Raw genomic sequence first — 17144 nt, 5'->3', positions numbered from 1 at the left:
GGATTTCCGATCTTTCATTTGCAAATCTATAAATGTTGAAGACATGTCCATAAAGTAGTCTTCATTGGAATAAATTTGAAAGTGGATATTATCGGAGAGGGGCTGTTGTGGATAAAATTGTTCATAGTATCCATGCTTGACACTCACATCAACATTTTCAGCATTGAATAGATTCAATGAGGCGGTGATTGAAGGTTGAGAATCCTTATGCGGTAGGTAGGACAGTTTAGGAGAAGAAATCTAGTTTCGATCTAACAATTTTCTTCCTGGGACTTCTTCTTCTGTTTACAGATTGTGTCGGCTTTTTCCTTATTTTCTTTGACAAGAGGGATGATGTCTTTCGTTTCTGACCTGAGTGGAGACTGATGAGTGGTGCATTGTTTCTTGACCTTTTTAAGCCTTTACCATTTTGTTTTAATCTATCGCCAAGGGTTCGCGCACTGGACCTAAGATTTTCCGAAGCACTTTTTTTAAAATCCTTGCCAGAGCCCCAATCGTATAGTGTAGAGGATGCAAAATCTGTCGCAGCCGGTACAAGATATTTTCTACCCAGTGGTAGTGAAGAGCGAAACATCTTAGCAAACCAACTGCCAAGACCATAGCCAGACATTGACGAGCGTCCTTTGTATTAGTTCATTCTATTGCCCAGTTGTCTTGGGCCAAGAGTATTACCATAGCAGTCGATATCAGGACAAGTGAATACCACTTTTTTATTATACATCTTGCTTTTGAAGGATGGGTCGAAAATGGCATGTAATCACAGCCAAACCTTTTGAAATTGTTATGGGATCACCCCATTCGGTTCTTAGTGTTAACTGACAGAGTTCCAAATAGGAAGTTTTTACGGGAATATATTGAAGATGCTTTATATCGTAGTTGTGAATATGTTCTTTATTGGTTTTTCGTTCAAGAACACGTAGGAGGGTAACATTTGAATTACCAACCCGAGATGTTTCCACAAATGAAGCGTAGAGAAATATACAAGTGTCTGTGGGGAAAGCAGGCGGGTAGTAAGATAAAATGAAAATAGTGTATCAGTCACTATTGCCATTGATTATATTTAGCTTAAAGCCAAGAACATAATTTATATTATCATAGATAATAAACTTTTCAATGGCAATAGGTGAACTAATGTAGATCTTACCTCCTCCTTTGAATAGTTGAAATGAAAAGCTCCTTTTTTACGAGCGGAAATTCTTTTATTAATAGAACGCCATAAATCGTTTATACAGGTGAGTTCCTCGTAGGGTAATGCAATATATGGATAATCCATCTAATTAATTTTTTGAATTTGTTATTGATCACCTGAGGGTGGTGGCGGCCAATCATAGGGTCTAATTCATATTTCATATTTAAGATCTTTTCTCAGGATGTAGTAGGTATTTTTGAGAATACAGTCGACGATAGCCACTTCATACGCGCCCTCGAATTTGATGGTGGGGGAGAGTTTTGTCCAAAAATCACTTGTTCTATTCAAGTCATTGTAGAGAGGATCAGAAACATTGAACATGAAAGTCACATAGAAACCATTGGGCATTGTCAATATCTTCAGCACTGACCCAAGAATCAAAATCTGAGTTGTATCCTAGCCAGCAAACAAGCAACTGTCTCTTGCCCCTACGAGTACGACTCTTTAATCTCTTTTCAATTTGATAAATTTCACTAGTGTTTCTAACTTTTTACAGTTCATATTCATAAAAACCGTCGAGAATCTCGTTATCATTGGTGTCTCGCAGTCGATAAGTTATGGGTTTTGTGTCCAGAATTTGAGAAACTTTAAAAAGTTCAGTGCTCCATAAATAATTCCCTTTTTCAAAAATATTGCTAGTTCAATTAATTCGAATAGTATCACTAACATTGAATTTATATTTCTTCTCTTTTTCGACCTTGAAGTATTACTTTAGAAAAGTATCAAATGTATTTTCATTGTAGTGAACATCCCGAGGGCTTGAGTTGGACAGAGATCGATGGGGTCGATGGTTGTATATCTGCATGATCTTATCTAAATCATGAATAAAAGCCGGTGTATTTTTCAGGCTACAATATCTTGAAATTAATAGACGAATCGTTCTTATTAATCGTTCAGCCAATGCAGCCTTTATTGGGCTGTGACTATGATAAAGTGCTGTATTATATTTCAAAAGAACCTTTTGCACATGGGGATTAACAAATTCACTGCCACGATCCGATTGAATTTTTCTATATGAATCCTTCTCAAAAATACTTTCAATGGTCCGAACAACTTCAATACCTCTCTTTGATCACCGTTGAATTGCATAGGCATAGTGACTTAAGACACTGATTGCCACCAGAATATATTTGTAGGGTGCATTGTGACGTTGTTGAAGTGCGTCTAAAGTTAAAAGATCCGTTTGCATTATATGCAGAGGGAAAAAGGCTTTAGTTTGTCGATATTGTTTGCCGCGAAGCCTATGATTCCGATGCAGTGTGTAACTCGGTTCTTTCTCTAGGTACTCTTTTGCTTTTTTCAATGTGGTGATGCCAGAGACAGCTTTAGAAAGCGTTTTGGGAGAACTTAAACTTCTCGCTTCACCAATATTTTCATAGACACCTTTCAGAACTTTATCCATTTTGAACGTAAACACGTAGTGTAATGTCCACTCCCCTTTTGCACACTGGAGGGTGAATCAATTCGTCTTCGCTTTTGACTAGCATCCACAGGTGTTGTAAAATCAGTGGTGCTGATAGTATTTTCAAATATTGAATATTCTTAATCTTTTTTAAATGATGTTGCTGTTTGTGGAGGACTATATTCTTCAACTTTCTTAAGAATCAATTTAGTTCCAATAAGTTTTTTGTGAAAGTTTGATACACTCAAAAGGGTGTATAGATTATCAACAATTTATAAAAGCTCTGGGCAATTCGTCACAATTCCACAAACAATATAAAGTAGGTTTTAACCTTTTCCTTGAATTATAAATCGTTTCCCTGTGCTATCGACTTGAACTTGATCGCCAGTTTCCAACATGAGATAAGATAATACTCTTTTACTCTGTTCTCGATAGGTCAATGGCAATAGGTTTCCAATTTTTGATACAATTGAATTCAATTCCTTCTCCTTTGATGGTGCTGCAGAATCTTGAGGATATGTTTCCTGTTTGGAGAGATCAGCGACGGTGGCGACGGTGGGTCTCTCACGAGATGGTTTATGTTTGCCCATACGTCGCAATGCATCTTGAAGTAAAAGCATTTTTCTATCATCGGCAATATTCTCAACGTTAATGAATTTGTTTAGATTGTCTTCAATATATTCGACGGGCGAGAGGACAAGTTCAAATTGTGTCAATTTATAGGGTTTTGCCATTCTCTAGAGAAAACTGTTTACAAGTCCTGCAATTATTGGCAGTAAAAGTGTGAAAAAGCTACCGCCTGCCTGAAGGAGCCGTGTTGTTTTAATTTTTTTCCCCTTGTTTTTTCAATCCAAGGCGCCGACAGTGGAAAGATGTTGCTTTTTCTGTTGTGTAAAACCATATTGCAGTTGTAAAATGCCCACAGTTAAATTTAAAAAAAGTTCAGATATTGGATTAATGAAATCATTGTCAACCCCATGTTTGAGTATAGCCTTCCTAAGCGGAGGTTTTGAAGTACTTAAAACGGAAAATAAATACCGTTGTTCGTGAAGCTTCTTCAGTGTCATAATGCCAACAAATAGCCTTTTCTACTGTTCACTGGAAGATATACTGTAATTTCATTGTCGAAAATATCGGTGACTATACGTAGATTCTCGGGTGTGATCTGATTAAGCTCCAGCAAAATGTAACCGTTGGGCTTGCTAGTCGCCTGAGTGTGCGCTGACAAAATATATTTTTAAGTGCCGGGGTATATCTGCTTATTGAGAGTTACGAGTGAGCTAGAATCACGAACAACTCGATAGATAATATAGACGGTGCAATTCAAAGCAAGGGTTCGCATACATTTGCTCTGATGAAACAGATTGTGTAGAACCAGAGTAACGGAAATGTGTTCATGATGGGAGCGAACGGAGAACAGTTGTAGCATTTCCTGTGAGAACTGTTCAATGGATTCAGCCAAATCATCAATAATCAACCACGAGTTAGATTCAATACTTTTGAAAACATAAAGTCCCCGTATGAATTGTATAGGTATGGAGGTGGCAATAAATTTTATTTGAACTTATGACTCCTTCCAAATACTATAGCAGTAGTAGATTTTTTTCGGCTTTTGCAAAAACATTTTATCGCAATTTTTAATTATTTTAGCTAAAAGTGTTGTTTTCCCCGACATTGAGGGACCACACAGAAACGATCTGAAGGGTGTTTTAAATTGATACATGCTGCTGTTGACAACAGTCGGACTACAACTAACTGTAAATCATACGTGTCAAATGAATAAGTAGTAATTTCCCCATAGATCAATCTATTCAACAACAAAAAAAACAATATTTCATGGTAGCATTTATTTCGGCACTGCATGAAAACAAATATTTGTTCAACATGAACTGTTACTATAAAAATAGCACTTGTTCAACAAGAACAATTGACAAAATTTCATGGTCGACATGAAAACTCTATTTGTTTAACATGAACACGGCAATGATAACACTCTATAAAAAAACACTTTTGTCCATCATCAGCACTTATTGCCTTTAAAAACACTTTTCTGTACATCACTTTTCTGTACAACAACAACAACAACACTTATTGTCTTTAAACACATTTCTGTACAAAAAAAAAAAAAAAAAAAAAGAAAAAAAAAAAAACACTTTTCTATACAACAACAACAAAACAGAAAACACTTGAAAATACACTTGGAACTAGCACAGTTGAACATTACAGTGAATTTAAAGGTGGGATCCCCCCACCCCCCCACCCCCGGGGGCCGCAGGGCCGAAGGCCGGCCGGCCGCGGGCGGGACCCCCCCCACCCCCCTGGGCAGCCGCGGGAAGGGAACCCCCACCCCCCTCCCCCCGGGAGCCGCGGGGGTGAAAAAAACACTACAATAGTTGTCCGGTCACTGCGGCTGCTACAGGTTAGGTTAGTGGTTGGGTTAGTGGTGGTGGCGGTGGTTAGGTTAGGTGAGGTTGAGTTAAGGTGGTTAGATTGGGTTAGTTAATTTTTGATTGGGTTGGTGGTTGGTGGTTAGTTGGTTGGTTCAGATTAGGTTAATTTATCCAGACCAAGTTGATGGCGATAGTCTATGCAATCTACTCGGTCTGAAATACGGGACTGGCCATGAGGTAGGACAGTCACACCACTCTCGAGCACATAGACTTTGTCGGATATACACGACATTGCATTCTTTTCCACTCTCACAGTATAATTTCTATACTGTAGAGAGCGAATTGCAAGCACTTGTGCTCTCGGCACTAGGCTACTTTCTGCACAATCTCTGTACACGCTCATGTTGAAATTGCTCTTTACAAAATGTGTAGGCACCCCTTTACACGCCTTCTTTTCATCCCCACTATGAGTTTCAACGCAATAGACTTTGGGGCCCGGGAACACCCCCTGGATATCAAATCACTCCCCGTTTCTGATTTTAATATTAATAGTTGGTTGGGGGCTTGACGTTTCACCAACTCGGGGTAGAGGGTTGGATTCCAGTTGTTGAAATCCATCCGCGAGCTGATGTGTTCCCCCTTTTCTAAATCACCCAATAAATCTTCAGTCCTATTTACCTTTAAAAGCAGAGAATCTGTATCACCATAGTAAACTTGAACCTCCCCCTCCCGTGGCCAGTGCACCTTGCACACATTGTAAAAGAACGACAACATGAGCTTTTTGGAAATTTCCAGTACTGAACTACCGCCTGCAATATTCTTGTTCAGTACCACATTTTAGTTTTGCCTGTGTAGAAGAGCCATGCCAGTCTCTATTCTCGTGAACGATGTAAAATTGGGGTCGGCACTAATTCGTGCACACTCTAGAGGGTCAGTCACGACGTCACAGCGAGATCTATTACGAACGCTTTCACACATTTTGCCAAACGCTGAATTTAGAATGAGCTTATACATTTCCTTCTCCACCTTTGAATTTGCCCTAGAGCGTTTATCGACAAAGGTGTCGATAAACGTTTTCAAATATGGTCGCTGATTGAACTGCAGGACCCTGTGTATTTTGGTCATCTTGAAACCATTGTTCACCATCCAGTGCAAAAGCACATGGTGAACAACGATATTCTCTTTAGGGTCCAAATCAGCAATCAGTTTTTGTTTGGAGGGAGTCCAGTGCATCCCCATATCCTCAACCAATGAACGATTGTAGGGGCTCAGAGAGTCCCTGCTCACGGGCCGATTGATACAGGAGAAGACAAAATCTTTGACTGAGTCGTGAAGCGCCAGCGGAATGTGACCGTCAACTTCAAATAACCATCCTTGTGGCCCATTGTCCTCGACGGTGGTAATGTCGGGGATCTCACAAGGATTCTCAAGCCATTGATAGTTCCCACACAGCAAAGAGTAGTGAGACATTGCCGAGGGGTACAATGAGTTCATGTCCAAGAACACTGCATTTGACTTTGCACCGGTGCTTTGTCCGCTCGGATCGGTTGATAAGACACGGTCCCCATGGAAAACATACTCTCCCCGCATTGAACGCTCTACAAAAAGGTGTTGTTCTACATCGGTGATTAGGCCTATTTCTTCCCTGCTAATTTTTAAAATTAAATCCATTACTAAATGGGGTGTGGAAAAATAATAGCCTATATCTAACCCGAAGTCTGAATAGATTTGGTCTGTATTCTTACAGACTATATCCAACAGAGTTAGAACGTCACTGGCCAAGTGCAGTCTACAATAATCCCACCCATTTTTACAATTCCCCTTAGACCACACCTTCTTGGCAAACTCATAATCCTCAGCTGTGCATTCACTGTTGATCAGTGAATTATAAAAAGCTTCAATTGGAGGTAGTTTCACTTCGCTTAAGCGTGTACCAGAGCAGTAATAGTCGTATGCGTATATACCTTTGCAGGTCAACAGGTCATACATTTCACTGTCTGGAAAGTGCTGTTTAAGCAAGGGAAAGCTATCAAAATTGTCGCTTTTTTGCACTTGAATCAATTGACTCAATGCCTTGGGAAAAAACTAAAGGAATCTAAAAACCTGATTTTATTCCAGCACGTATGCCCATTATCCACTGCCTGCCATTTCAGTTCGAGAAGCAACAACTTCTCGGCCGATTTGGGGATAATGTTATAGGTAAATGAACTATTTACCCATGGACAATCTACTCCCCCTCCCTCTCTGTGTATACGTGCCAGTGCCGGTAAAATAAATTTTAAGTCATAATTAGAGTTGTGAATAAAAACAGGGATAAAAAACTGCTGGCTAACAGTTAAATTACACGATTGATGCGCAACCCCCCTAAAATTACTACCCCCGAGGATATTTCCTGCCACAAGTGATTATGATCTCTGACTTTCCCCCTCCCACCACCACCTATTTTCCCTTTAGTCCCCTTTCCCCCCTCTACACACTTTCCCTTCAAAACCCAATATACGTTTTGAATTTTAATCGCGATATGATCCTCGGCGGACAACACCATTGGATAATGGGTATGTCTCAAACGAGAAATAGCACCATTAGCCGTGCCAATTAGTGTAGTCAGTGCCTTGACCATGCACTCCCTCTCATCCAATGTTTCTACTATTTCTAACAACTGCATGGTGTTAGAACTATCTCTTTGCGCGTGAGAAGAGGACACTGCAATAGCCTGATGTTCTTTGACTCGGTTTGGAAATTGGGGGTCGTTCACCTCCACCAGCTTAGCTTCACAGTCTAAAGATATTTTGTTGCACTGGAGAAGTGTGTTCTGAAAATTTTTAAATCGTAGAATAGCCCTATCCCCTGAAATTGTTTCCACTGTCTGGTATCCGTGCCGTCTACAGTGCCTCATATGACTCCATAGTTTTATATCACTACGGAATCGAGAGAGGCATTTTGGACAGTAGAAACATTCCCCCCGAAGCTTACCCTCCCCCAGACCTCTACTAATGTTGGTACTCGGATTAAAATGGCCAATTGCATTCGGTTCATAGGGGGGAGTGTATAACAACCAAACCCAGTGTCTGACCATATCAACTGACGGGCCCCTTACGGGGAAAACCACCCCGTTCTTTTTAGAGCGAACCCCATCTTCAAATTCAGTTTCATACTGAACCACAGTAACGCCGATATTTAAGTGGGCATTAGCCCTTTCAAAAATATCAATGGATCGTAGCGTTACTGGGTATTTCCCCTCTAAACATGAAAAATCTACAATGGGGAAATCGGACCCGTCCTTCCCATGTACAGCCCAGTGGTCCAAATTCGTCTTGAAAGCGTCACGTGCTAGAGGCTCGAATGCTGATATGAGGAAAGCATACCGGAAACACATTTGACCTGTTTCAAAACAAATCCGCTGGACACCTTTACAACCTTCTAGATCTGGATTATATTTTAATTCTACTGACCTCCCTCCCCCCGGCCCCCCTCTTAAAATAAAATCTTTCTTAAATTTACTAATATTTACACTTAAATTTTCAACAAAAAGAACTAGAGAGCCACTACCGTTTTCATTAAAGTTCTCAAGATGCGTTATAATTTGATCTACCCAATCTAAGAAAGCACCCTCAAAATTTTCCAAATTCGAATAAACCAAACGCATCTCGGAATGTACAAAGTCATAGTAAACCTCACTTTTCCCCTCATTTAAATAGAAAACTTTTAAAACAATAGAAACCTTAATTGAATCCCTCCCCCCACATTTGAATTTGGTTCTCCAGTAGTGCACGAATTTTATCTACATAGGCCTGCACAATTTCTACAGGGTCAAAAACAAATTTCCCCCCCATACGTGAATTATAAGGGTCACCACAGGTCGCAGTGTAAACAACTATTGCATTAAAATTTATGTTGGTCACTTGAAAATCGGGGCCGGTTGTACCCCCCTCCCCCGCGTTGATCTTATCACCACTCCCCAGTGGGTCAAAAATAAATGGCGAAAGTGCCCCTTCATTTGGTAGTCGTGGACTCGTTAGGGTATCGGAGGCTGGAGGAGGAGAAGAAGGGTTCCCAGTTAATTCGTCTGTGAAATCATTTAAAAGCTGTAGTGTAGTTGGACTCAAGTCCGCCTGCTCAACTGTGCTATTATCTACATTTAAAAAATCACTTAAATACTCATCAATATTAACAGGTATTTCGTCGGAATTGACGATATCACTCCATGGTGAAATGTTGTTGTTGGAGAGCTCCTCACCTTCTGCAACTGATGAGGGGGAAGACACACAATAGGGGACCAATGCACCAACCTATAACTGAAAAAATAGCTTGTTTTCAAAGTGTTCAAATCATCTACTGCTTTCAAAATTTGGATTATTGCTTAATAACATTTGGTTAATTCAACTGAAAGTTCCAACTCAAGATAATCTAAGATATGACATAGAAGGCAGCAATTTGTTCGTTTATTTTCATAGTGTTCAAATTTTTTTTTTTTTCGCGGCGCTCCCCCGCAGCGCTTCTCGCAGCGCTTCCTGCGGCGCTTCTCGGGCCCGCATCGCTTCCCGCGGCGCTTCTCGAGCCCATTGCGCTTCCCACGACGCTTCCCCGGCCCCCCACCACACCCCGTGGCTCCCAGCCCCCTTTACATAATGCCCTTCAAAAGTTGAAATATTTCTAATTCCATACAGGTTCAGTAAACACATGAGTTTAATTATGGAGGTTAGATGAACGAGTTTGAACTTCAAAATGTCGAGAACCGTTAACTCGCTTCCCCCCTCACTAAAATCTTTGGCACGATAGAAATATTCAGTGTAAATTAGAACGCCAATATGTGACAAAAGAATAATCTCTCTTAAAACTATATGAATGGAAATTAAAAGCTCTAGTGCGTTTTTTAAGTGATCATAGAGATTCGATGTCATCTATGCTCCCCCTTTTCAGCATTTTAATAAATAGCAATTATTATTTATTGTGGTATAACTTGTTTCGCTCCTACATAAAATTCCAATTTCTTAATTTTGCAGACAATTCACAGCTAATTTTCTTGGCCAAACAATAGAATTATGTTAAAGCATTGAAAGCCTAGACTTGGCGGTCTAACCCTCGCTAATGATAGAACAGGAAAAGGGGGTGAAACAGATCTATTTATATGCTTGTGCGTAGCTTTAAGCCAAAGATTAAAGCAAGATAGTATTCAATTGTGAATAGAATAGCATTTTGAGCTTCAATGGTGTCTAAACTATATGTGAAGCGATAGCAACAGATAAAAGAGTTGTTTCATTGTAAAAAATTACATTTAGATATGTAATAGTGGGGGTGAGGGGTTAATATCTATCTGAGATAAGTTTATATTGAAAAATTGTGAAAAAGAAAAAACATTGGAAGAAATAGATAGGTAGGAAAAATGTTTACATTTGCATATTCCGTCTGGGCTTGGGCATCCGAAGGACCAGGCATTGTATCTTGTCCTGAAAGCCCTGCTGTATGACTGGGGTTCAAATGGATCATATCATGTCCATCACTATCTTTCGCAAACGGGCTAGCGATATACTGGGCTCGTGCAGCCGAGGCTGCAACTTGACGAGGCAGCATTGAGGCTTGATTAAGAGGGGCTTATATGGATGGCTGCACTTGGACATGCATCACTTGCTTAGGAGGCTTCGGCCAGCGACCATAGTGCATGACAGTAGCCTTCGCAGGGGGCGCATTATTGGCCCTCGCTTTCTTAGCGGGTGGCGGCGAGGAGCATTCTTCGCTATTTGCGCCAGCCATAGGTCTCATCGATGTAGGGTCCGCAAATTCTTCATAATTTGCCTTAAAGAAGAGAAGAAAAATTAGTATTAAAATAATTTCTCCCTTTTTAAAGAAAGAAAGTTATTAAACATAAATTTGTTTAGAAAAGCATTTATCGCAAAGAAGTAAAGCAAAAAAACCATATTCTCTCCCCCCTAAATTTATTAAAATTAACCCACCCTAACTCTACCCTCTCATTGAGTTAATCATTTGTTTTATTCAAGCGAAAGGCATATCTTACTACCTTTTATTCAAATGTTATAGCTAAAATCACTAAATGACGAAGAAGCAATTAAGGTAATAAGCAATTATCTTTTCTATTTTGTCACTATTAAAAGTGCCAACCCCCTACTCCAACAAAAATCCTGGATTCACGCCCGGGAATATAAAAGAAACTTTATTGAAAGCTTGAAAAAAATTAAAAACATGTCTAGAGACGAAATGCATATATTTACACATTTTTTTTCTTGTCAATGGGTGTACATGTCTACACATAGAATCCCCCCTTACTTTTAATGCGAAGAAATAGTTTGTTTTCATTTTACACTGATGGCGGTAGAATTGAAGGCCTTGCCCTCCCCCTTTACATAATTTACTTACAACGAAGCTGTTAGAAGCGAGGCATTGCCCCCTCCTCCCTTTTACATAATGTCTTAAATATATTGTTAGCAATTATTTTGTTTAGAATGCATTTCTCTACTTCTATACAGGTTGCATAGGCCTAGCTTAATTATTGTCTAAAATCGTTTTAATTTGACAACCAAAACAAACCCTTTGGCTAGACCGATTTAGCTGGCTAGGGATTTAGCTGGAAATATAGAGGGAAGGAATTTATGGAAATGGTATTTCTTTTTGCGAGAATTTGGGATTGTAAGACAATGGGGGAGGGGGGGGATATTGTTAGACCCTAATTCGGAAACAACTTGTTTCTCTACTTCCATAAAGGTTGTGTAAGCTTAATTATTGCATCATTATGTTTTAATTTGACGGAAGAACAGTTCCATTGACCGCGTTTGTAAACCGGAAAGGGTGATAGCTAATTATAGGCCTCACATTGGAGTCTTGTGTCAAAACAGAGCGTCATTTTCATTAAAAATTGACAGAAGTCAGTGATCGCTTTAGCTGGAAATATAGAAGGAAGGAATGTAACGAAAGGATAATTATTTCTTTTTTCGACACTTGGGGAGTGTACGACACTGGGGGCGGGGGGGGATAGTGTTAGACCCTAATTCGGAAATAACTTGTTTCTCTACTTCCATACAGGTTGTGTAGGCCTAGCTTAATTATTGCATCATTGTGTTTTAATTTGACGGAAGAATAGTTCCGTTGACCGCGTTTGTAAACGGAAAAGGGTGATGTCTAATTATAGGGCTCACATTGGAGTCCTGTTTCAAAACAGAGCAGCATTTTCATTAAAAATTGACAGAAGTCAGTGATCGCTTTAGCTGGAAATATAGAAGGAAGGAATGTAACGAAAGGATAATTATTTCTTTTTGCGAGAATTTGGGATTGTAAGACAATGGTGGGGAGGGGGGGGATATTGTTAGACCCTAATTCGAAAATAACTGAATATTCTGGAGGGTGACCAAGGAAAATTCGTTTGAAAATAAAAATGCACTTACATTGCTAATTGCGGCTGTTAAGGCCTCAAGCTCATCAATTATGTTAATTGTTCTATCCATTGTCTCACAATATTTTCTGATAATTGAATCACATTGCATGCCCGTTATACACGAAATCTCAAGGTCAAATTGTTATGTAAACAAAGTCCTCTGATTGGCTGAGAAGGAAACACGTGATCTAACTGTTACCTTGGAAACTCATAACATTTGGCTTGAACAACAATAACAAATACTGTTTCCCGGAAACTCATAACATCTGCATCGAACAACAACAAGAAGGGAGGGACAAAGTTTCTGTTTTTCCATTCTCACTGACAAAAACCATAAAAACAGACATAAATGTGAGAAAGTTCCTGTTTTTACATTCTCACTGACAAAAACCATAAAACATCCATAATTTGATGTTGACAACCATGAAAAACATCAAATAAATCAACCAACATACATAACCATCCAAGAAAACAACAAATCAATGTGAGAAAATTCCTGGTTTTTCAAGTGAGAAAAATTCTGTTTTTTCATTCTCACTGAGAAAACCATAAACCACGTGGTGGGGTCACGACTCAATAAGGCCTTTCTACTAACTTTGCCCATTTCTTACATATTGTATTGGTTATTGGGAAGTATACAGACATTTTCAGGACGAATTTTGGTAGGGTGGGGGGGCGGGCTGGAGGAGAGGGTTACTCGGGAAAATATTTCCGTGGAGGATGTTTCTTTTGGGGTAAGGGACATTTCTATGAAGGGGGCGCCGGATTTCCATGCATTATTTAAAAAACGATCAGAAATTAAATTTTAAAATAACAAGTTTACTTACAACTTTCAACTGAAAGTAAGAAGCAACATTAGAACTTAAAACGAACAGAAACAGTTATGTATATAAGGGGGTTCTCTCCCAAGTCAATACCTCGCTCTTTACGCAACAGTTTTTTTTCGTGCTTTCAAAATAGCTATCTATTCTAATTAAATGGCCTTTGTGATTCAGGGGTTTGTGAATTAATTTTTTTTTAACTTTTAACGTAAAGAGCGTGGTATTGACTAAGGGGAGTACCCCCTCATATACGTAATAAAAAAAAACAATAAAAAAAACAAGCGATACGGCTCAATTGTAATCGAAACTTTTAAAAACGGAATTTTGATGTAAATAAATGTATAAAAAGAATGGGCTTATAATGCTGATTCTAAATATATAAATTTTATTAAGTTTAGTATTACTCATCAAAGGCTACGAGCCTGTGAAAATTTACCTGATTTTTAAAGAGGGGGAAAACATCCCCTACAAGTGAACGAATTTTAATGAAAATCCCACCGTTAGATTCAGCATATCAGAAAACCCTATTTCATAGGTTTCGAGCTCATATCTGCAAAAATCTGCAACTTTGTATTTTTTGCCAGAAGAAAAATATACGAATATAGGAGTTCGTTACGTCAGAACCAACTTAATTTGTAAATTACGTCAGAACCAAATTTAGAGACAGCCATTTAGCAAAAGAAGAGTAAAATTTTTATGCAAATTTTGTATACTTTTTCAATGACGGTGAGCCAAAATAAAAGTTGCATTAACTAAAAAACGATCAGAAATTAAATAAAAAAAACAAGTTTTTTTAACTGAAAGTAATGAGCGACATTAAAACTTAAAACGAACAAAAATTATTCCGTATATGAAAGGGGCTGTCCCCTCCTCGACGCCTAGCTCTTTACGCTAAAGTTTTTTATTATTTTAAAAAATAAAGTTGTGAGACAGAGTCAAACTTTAGCGTAAAGAGCGAGGCATTGAGGAGGGGACAGCCCCTTTCATATACGGAATAATTTCTGTTCGTTTTAAGTTTTAATGTCGCTCCTTGCTTTCAGTTTAAAAAACTTGTTTTTTTATTTAATACTATAAGCAGCGCTATAGCGTTGCCTCTGATAATAAAAGACCGGTGGATGTACGTTATTCATTTCGTTCATATAGTATTAAATTTTATTTAAACCCTCTTAGGAGGTTTTCTCTGATAACATAGATATATTGATTTATATTTATCCTGGAAGATTTAGTGTTCCAGGGTAAATAAATCATTATCTCATTTAATACAACCCTCGTAAGAGGGTTTAAAATTTAAGAGCTATAAACTATGTAGTATTTTTTGTCCTTCATGTTAGGACAAAAACTGGTACGGATAAGTTTATATCTGTTTTTGTATGTACATTTTACTAAATTAATTTCTTTATTTAATACAATTATAATGCTGTTCTGTACAGATAAATTGATTTCAAAATTTGAACTAAAAAAACAAAACAAAAATCAGCTTAAAAGTTACGTTAAAGGAATTTTTTACCCTACTTTTTCAAGATTAATGTAGGGTCCATTGATTTTAGTTCGAAAGATGGCCTTGTTCAAGGCAACACCTTACAGCCTGAAAATCACTAATTTTAGGTTCGACCTACTTTTGACCCCCCCCCCCGAGAATTCTAAAATTAGAATTTTACCCCCTCCCCCATTTTAATCATAAATGAGCTAGAAAGCAAGTTAGTGGGTCTGATGTTATCTGTATCGGTTATAAAAAAAACGTTAAATCTCTTACGAATATTAATTACTATTAACATACTATTGTCTTTTGTAATTGAGATTAACCTCCAAGAAGAACTCTCTCCCTCGAAACGCTTCAATTATGAAGCGTTCTCGGGGGGGGGGGGTTCTTCTTTTTCGGCTTATTAAAGGGTAAGCTAAGTTAAGCTACTGGGCTCATACCCCCATGACAGAGAAATCTCTCCTTAAATGATTAAGTGATTATGCTTATTTTTTTCCTATATCCTTGTAGTATCCTCCCACTCGTGGCTAGTTCTGTGACTTAGAATGGAGATAAATTCTTTGAGCTTTATTCCCATTATGATTGAGGAAAGAAAAGGAAGATAGACTCAAATATTTTTTTAATTTAGTCAGTAGCCTCAGTAATCTTTTTAGCTAGTACTCTAAACCAGTCATTTTCATTTTTAATCTCCTTTGCTTTATTAATTAAGGTCGGGGAGGCCCCGTTTTATATGTGGCTAGTGTCACTAATTTCTGTTACAGCAAGGAGAGTTATTTTCTCTTACTGAAATTAGTGACAACGACAGATCGACTTATAAGCAAGGCGGTACCAAGAAGGGGGGGGCGGGGGGTTCGGGGTGTTTGAACCCCTCATGAAATGTTTTTTTGGCTCTTAAAAACGTGACAAAAATGAATATAAACAAATTTTTTATGAGTTTTTTTGTGTAACCCCCCCCCCCCCCGAAAAAAACTTTGAATAAAACCCCCTCCAAAAAAAACCTGGGTACGGCCTTGCTTATAAGGCTTTGATTTCATTTGGTCTCCTCTCTTTGTCGGGACTCCCCCCTTTCCTAGGGTTTTGTATTAAATGAATTTTATTAAATGAACATATAAACTAAGCTCCAGGAGTAATCTTAGTAAAGGGAATAATCCTTGACTAAATTTACTATTTACCACCTACTATCGGCCACTTTACTTAAGAGAGGCGGTTGTATGTAAGGTATGTAAGATTATACATACCTGGATTCTATGTTTATATGTGTCAGCAACACATATTTCGTCTTTGGGTAAAAGACATATGCCATTGGGCGAAGCAGGCAACATGTAAGATCCTTTAGGGCCAGCCTGGTAAAAACAATTAATTAGTCACATACCAAGGTAGTATCCAGCGGGAGGGCTTTCAGAGGTTTCACCTCCCCCTCCCTTGACATGTTTTTTAAGCTCGTAAAAGAAAAAAAATAATATAATAGACTTTATTGTATACAAAAATTAAGTAAAAAAAAAAAAAAAAAAATCAATAATGCTACCCTGAATAAAGTTAGTTGCCCTCCAATAACTTTCGACTATTAAAAATGGCACTAGCCCTTTGAATTGTCAGTTGGATGAACCTTTTCTCAAGTTTCTACGACCAAACTTTCTATGAAACTTTATATACACCCAGGGTATAGATTACAATCCTTTCCCTGAGGGCTGTGGGGGGGGGGGTGATCCTCAAAGACCTAATTTTCGGAACTTTCAACTACATTGAACAAAATGGCTACCTCAAAATTTTGATTGGATGTGTTTGGGGAAATGGTTGGCGTGGGGTGTTAGTTGAATTCCAATCACTTTCGACCATTAAAAAGGGCACTAGCCATTTCAATTTCCAATCGAAAGAGCACTTTTTGAAGTTACTACTACAACACTTTCTATAAAAACCTTATACACCCCCAGGGCATAACTTAAAACCCTTACCCTGAGGGCTGTGGGCGTGAAAGGGGGATTAGTTACCCTCCAATCACTTTCGGAACAAAATGGCTATCTCAAAATTTTGATTGGATGTGTTTGGGGAAAAGGTGGGCATGAGAAGGGGTGCTTGCCCTTTGATCACTTTTGACTATTAAAAAGGGCACTAGCCCATTGGATTTCTAATCAAATGAGCCCTTTTTGAAGTTTCAACGACAAAGCTTTCTATAAAGACCTTATATGTCCCCGGGGTATAACTTACAACCCTTGCCCCGAGGGCTGTGGGGGGAGTATCAGTAGATGGCGTGTATCCGATCCAGGGGGGAATGCATTACCATTTAATCCGACATGGTTTTCATCATTGGTTTTCATGATGGTGTCAATCACATTGACACCATGTCATTGGTGTCAATCACATGGTTTTCAGTCAACATCATTTTCAATTTTACCTGTCAATTTAGGAAATTCATTTGCGATGACGTCGTTCAGAACAAATTGCCTTTCTTATTGGGTATTAATAGTAAAAGAAAAATAC

The 17144-nt window shown here is 38.6% G+C and overlaps 1 protein-coding gene across 1 annotated transcript in view; it reads right to left on the bottom strand.

Moving 5' to 3' along the window:
* The window catches only part of LOC148941288 (uncharacterized), a 287630-nt gene that overhangs the window by 14094 nt on the left and 256392 nt on the right, over nucleotides 1-17144 (bottom strand). The window contains exon 5 of the mRNA XM_089104141.1: nucleotides 15905-16009. Coding sequence (XP_088960267.1) covers nucleotides 15905-16009 — 105 coding nt within the window. The remainder of the gene's footprint in view (nucleotides 1-15904; nucleotides 16010-17144) is intronic.

Source organism: Artemia sp. Qi Xiang Cuo, chromosome 18 (genome assembly GCF_049724085.1).
Source record: "Artemia sp. Qi Xiang Cuo chromosome 18, ASM4972408v1, whole genome shotgun sequence".
NCBI classification, from domain to species: domain Eukaryota; kingdom Metazoa; phylum Arthropoda; class Branchiopoda; order Anostraca; family Artemiidae; genus Artemia; species Artemia sp. Qi Xiang Cuo.
Note: the sequence above shows the minus strand (reverse complement) of the source record. Positions and strands in the feature narration are given on the sequence as shown.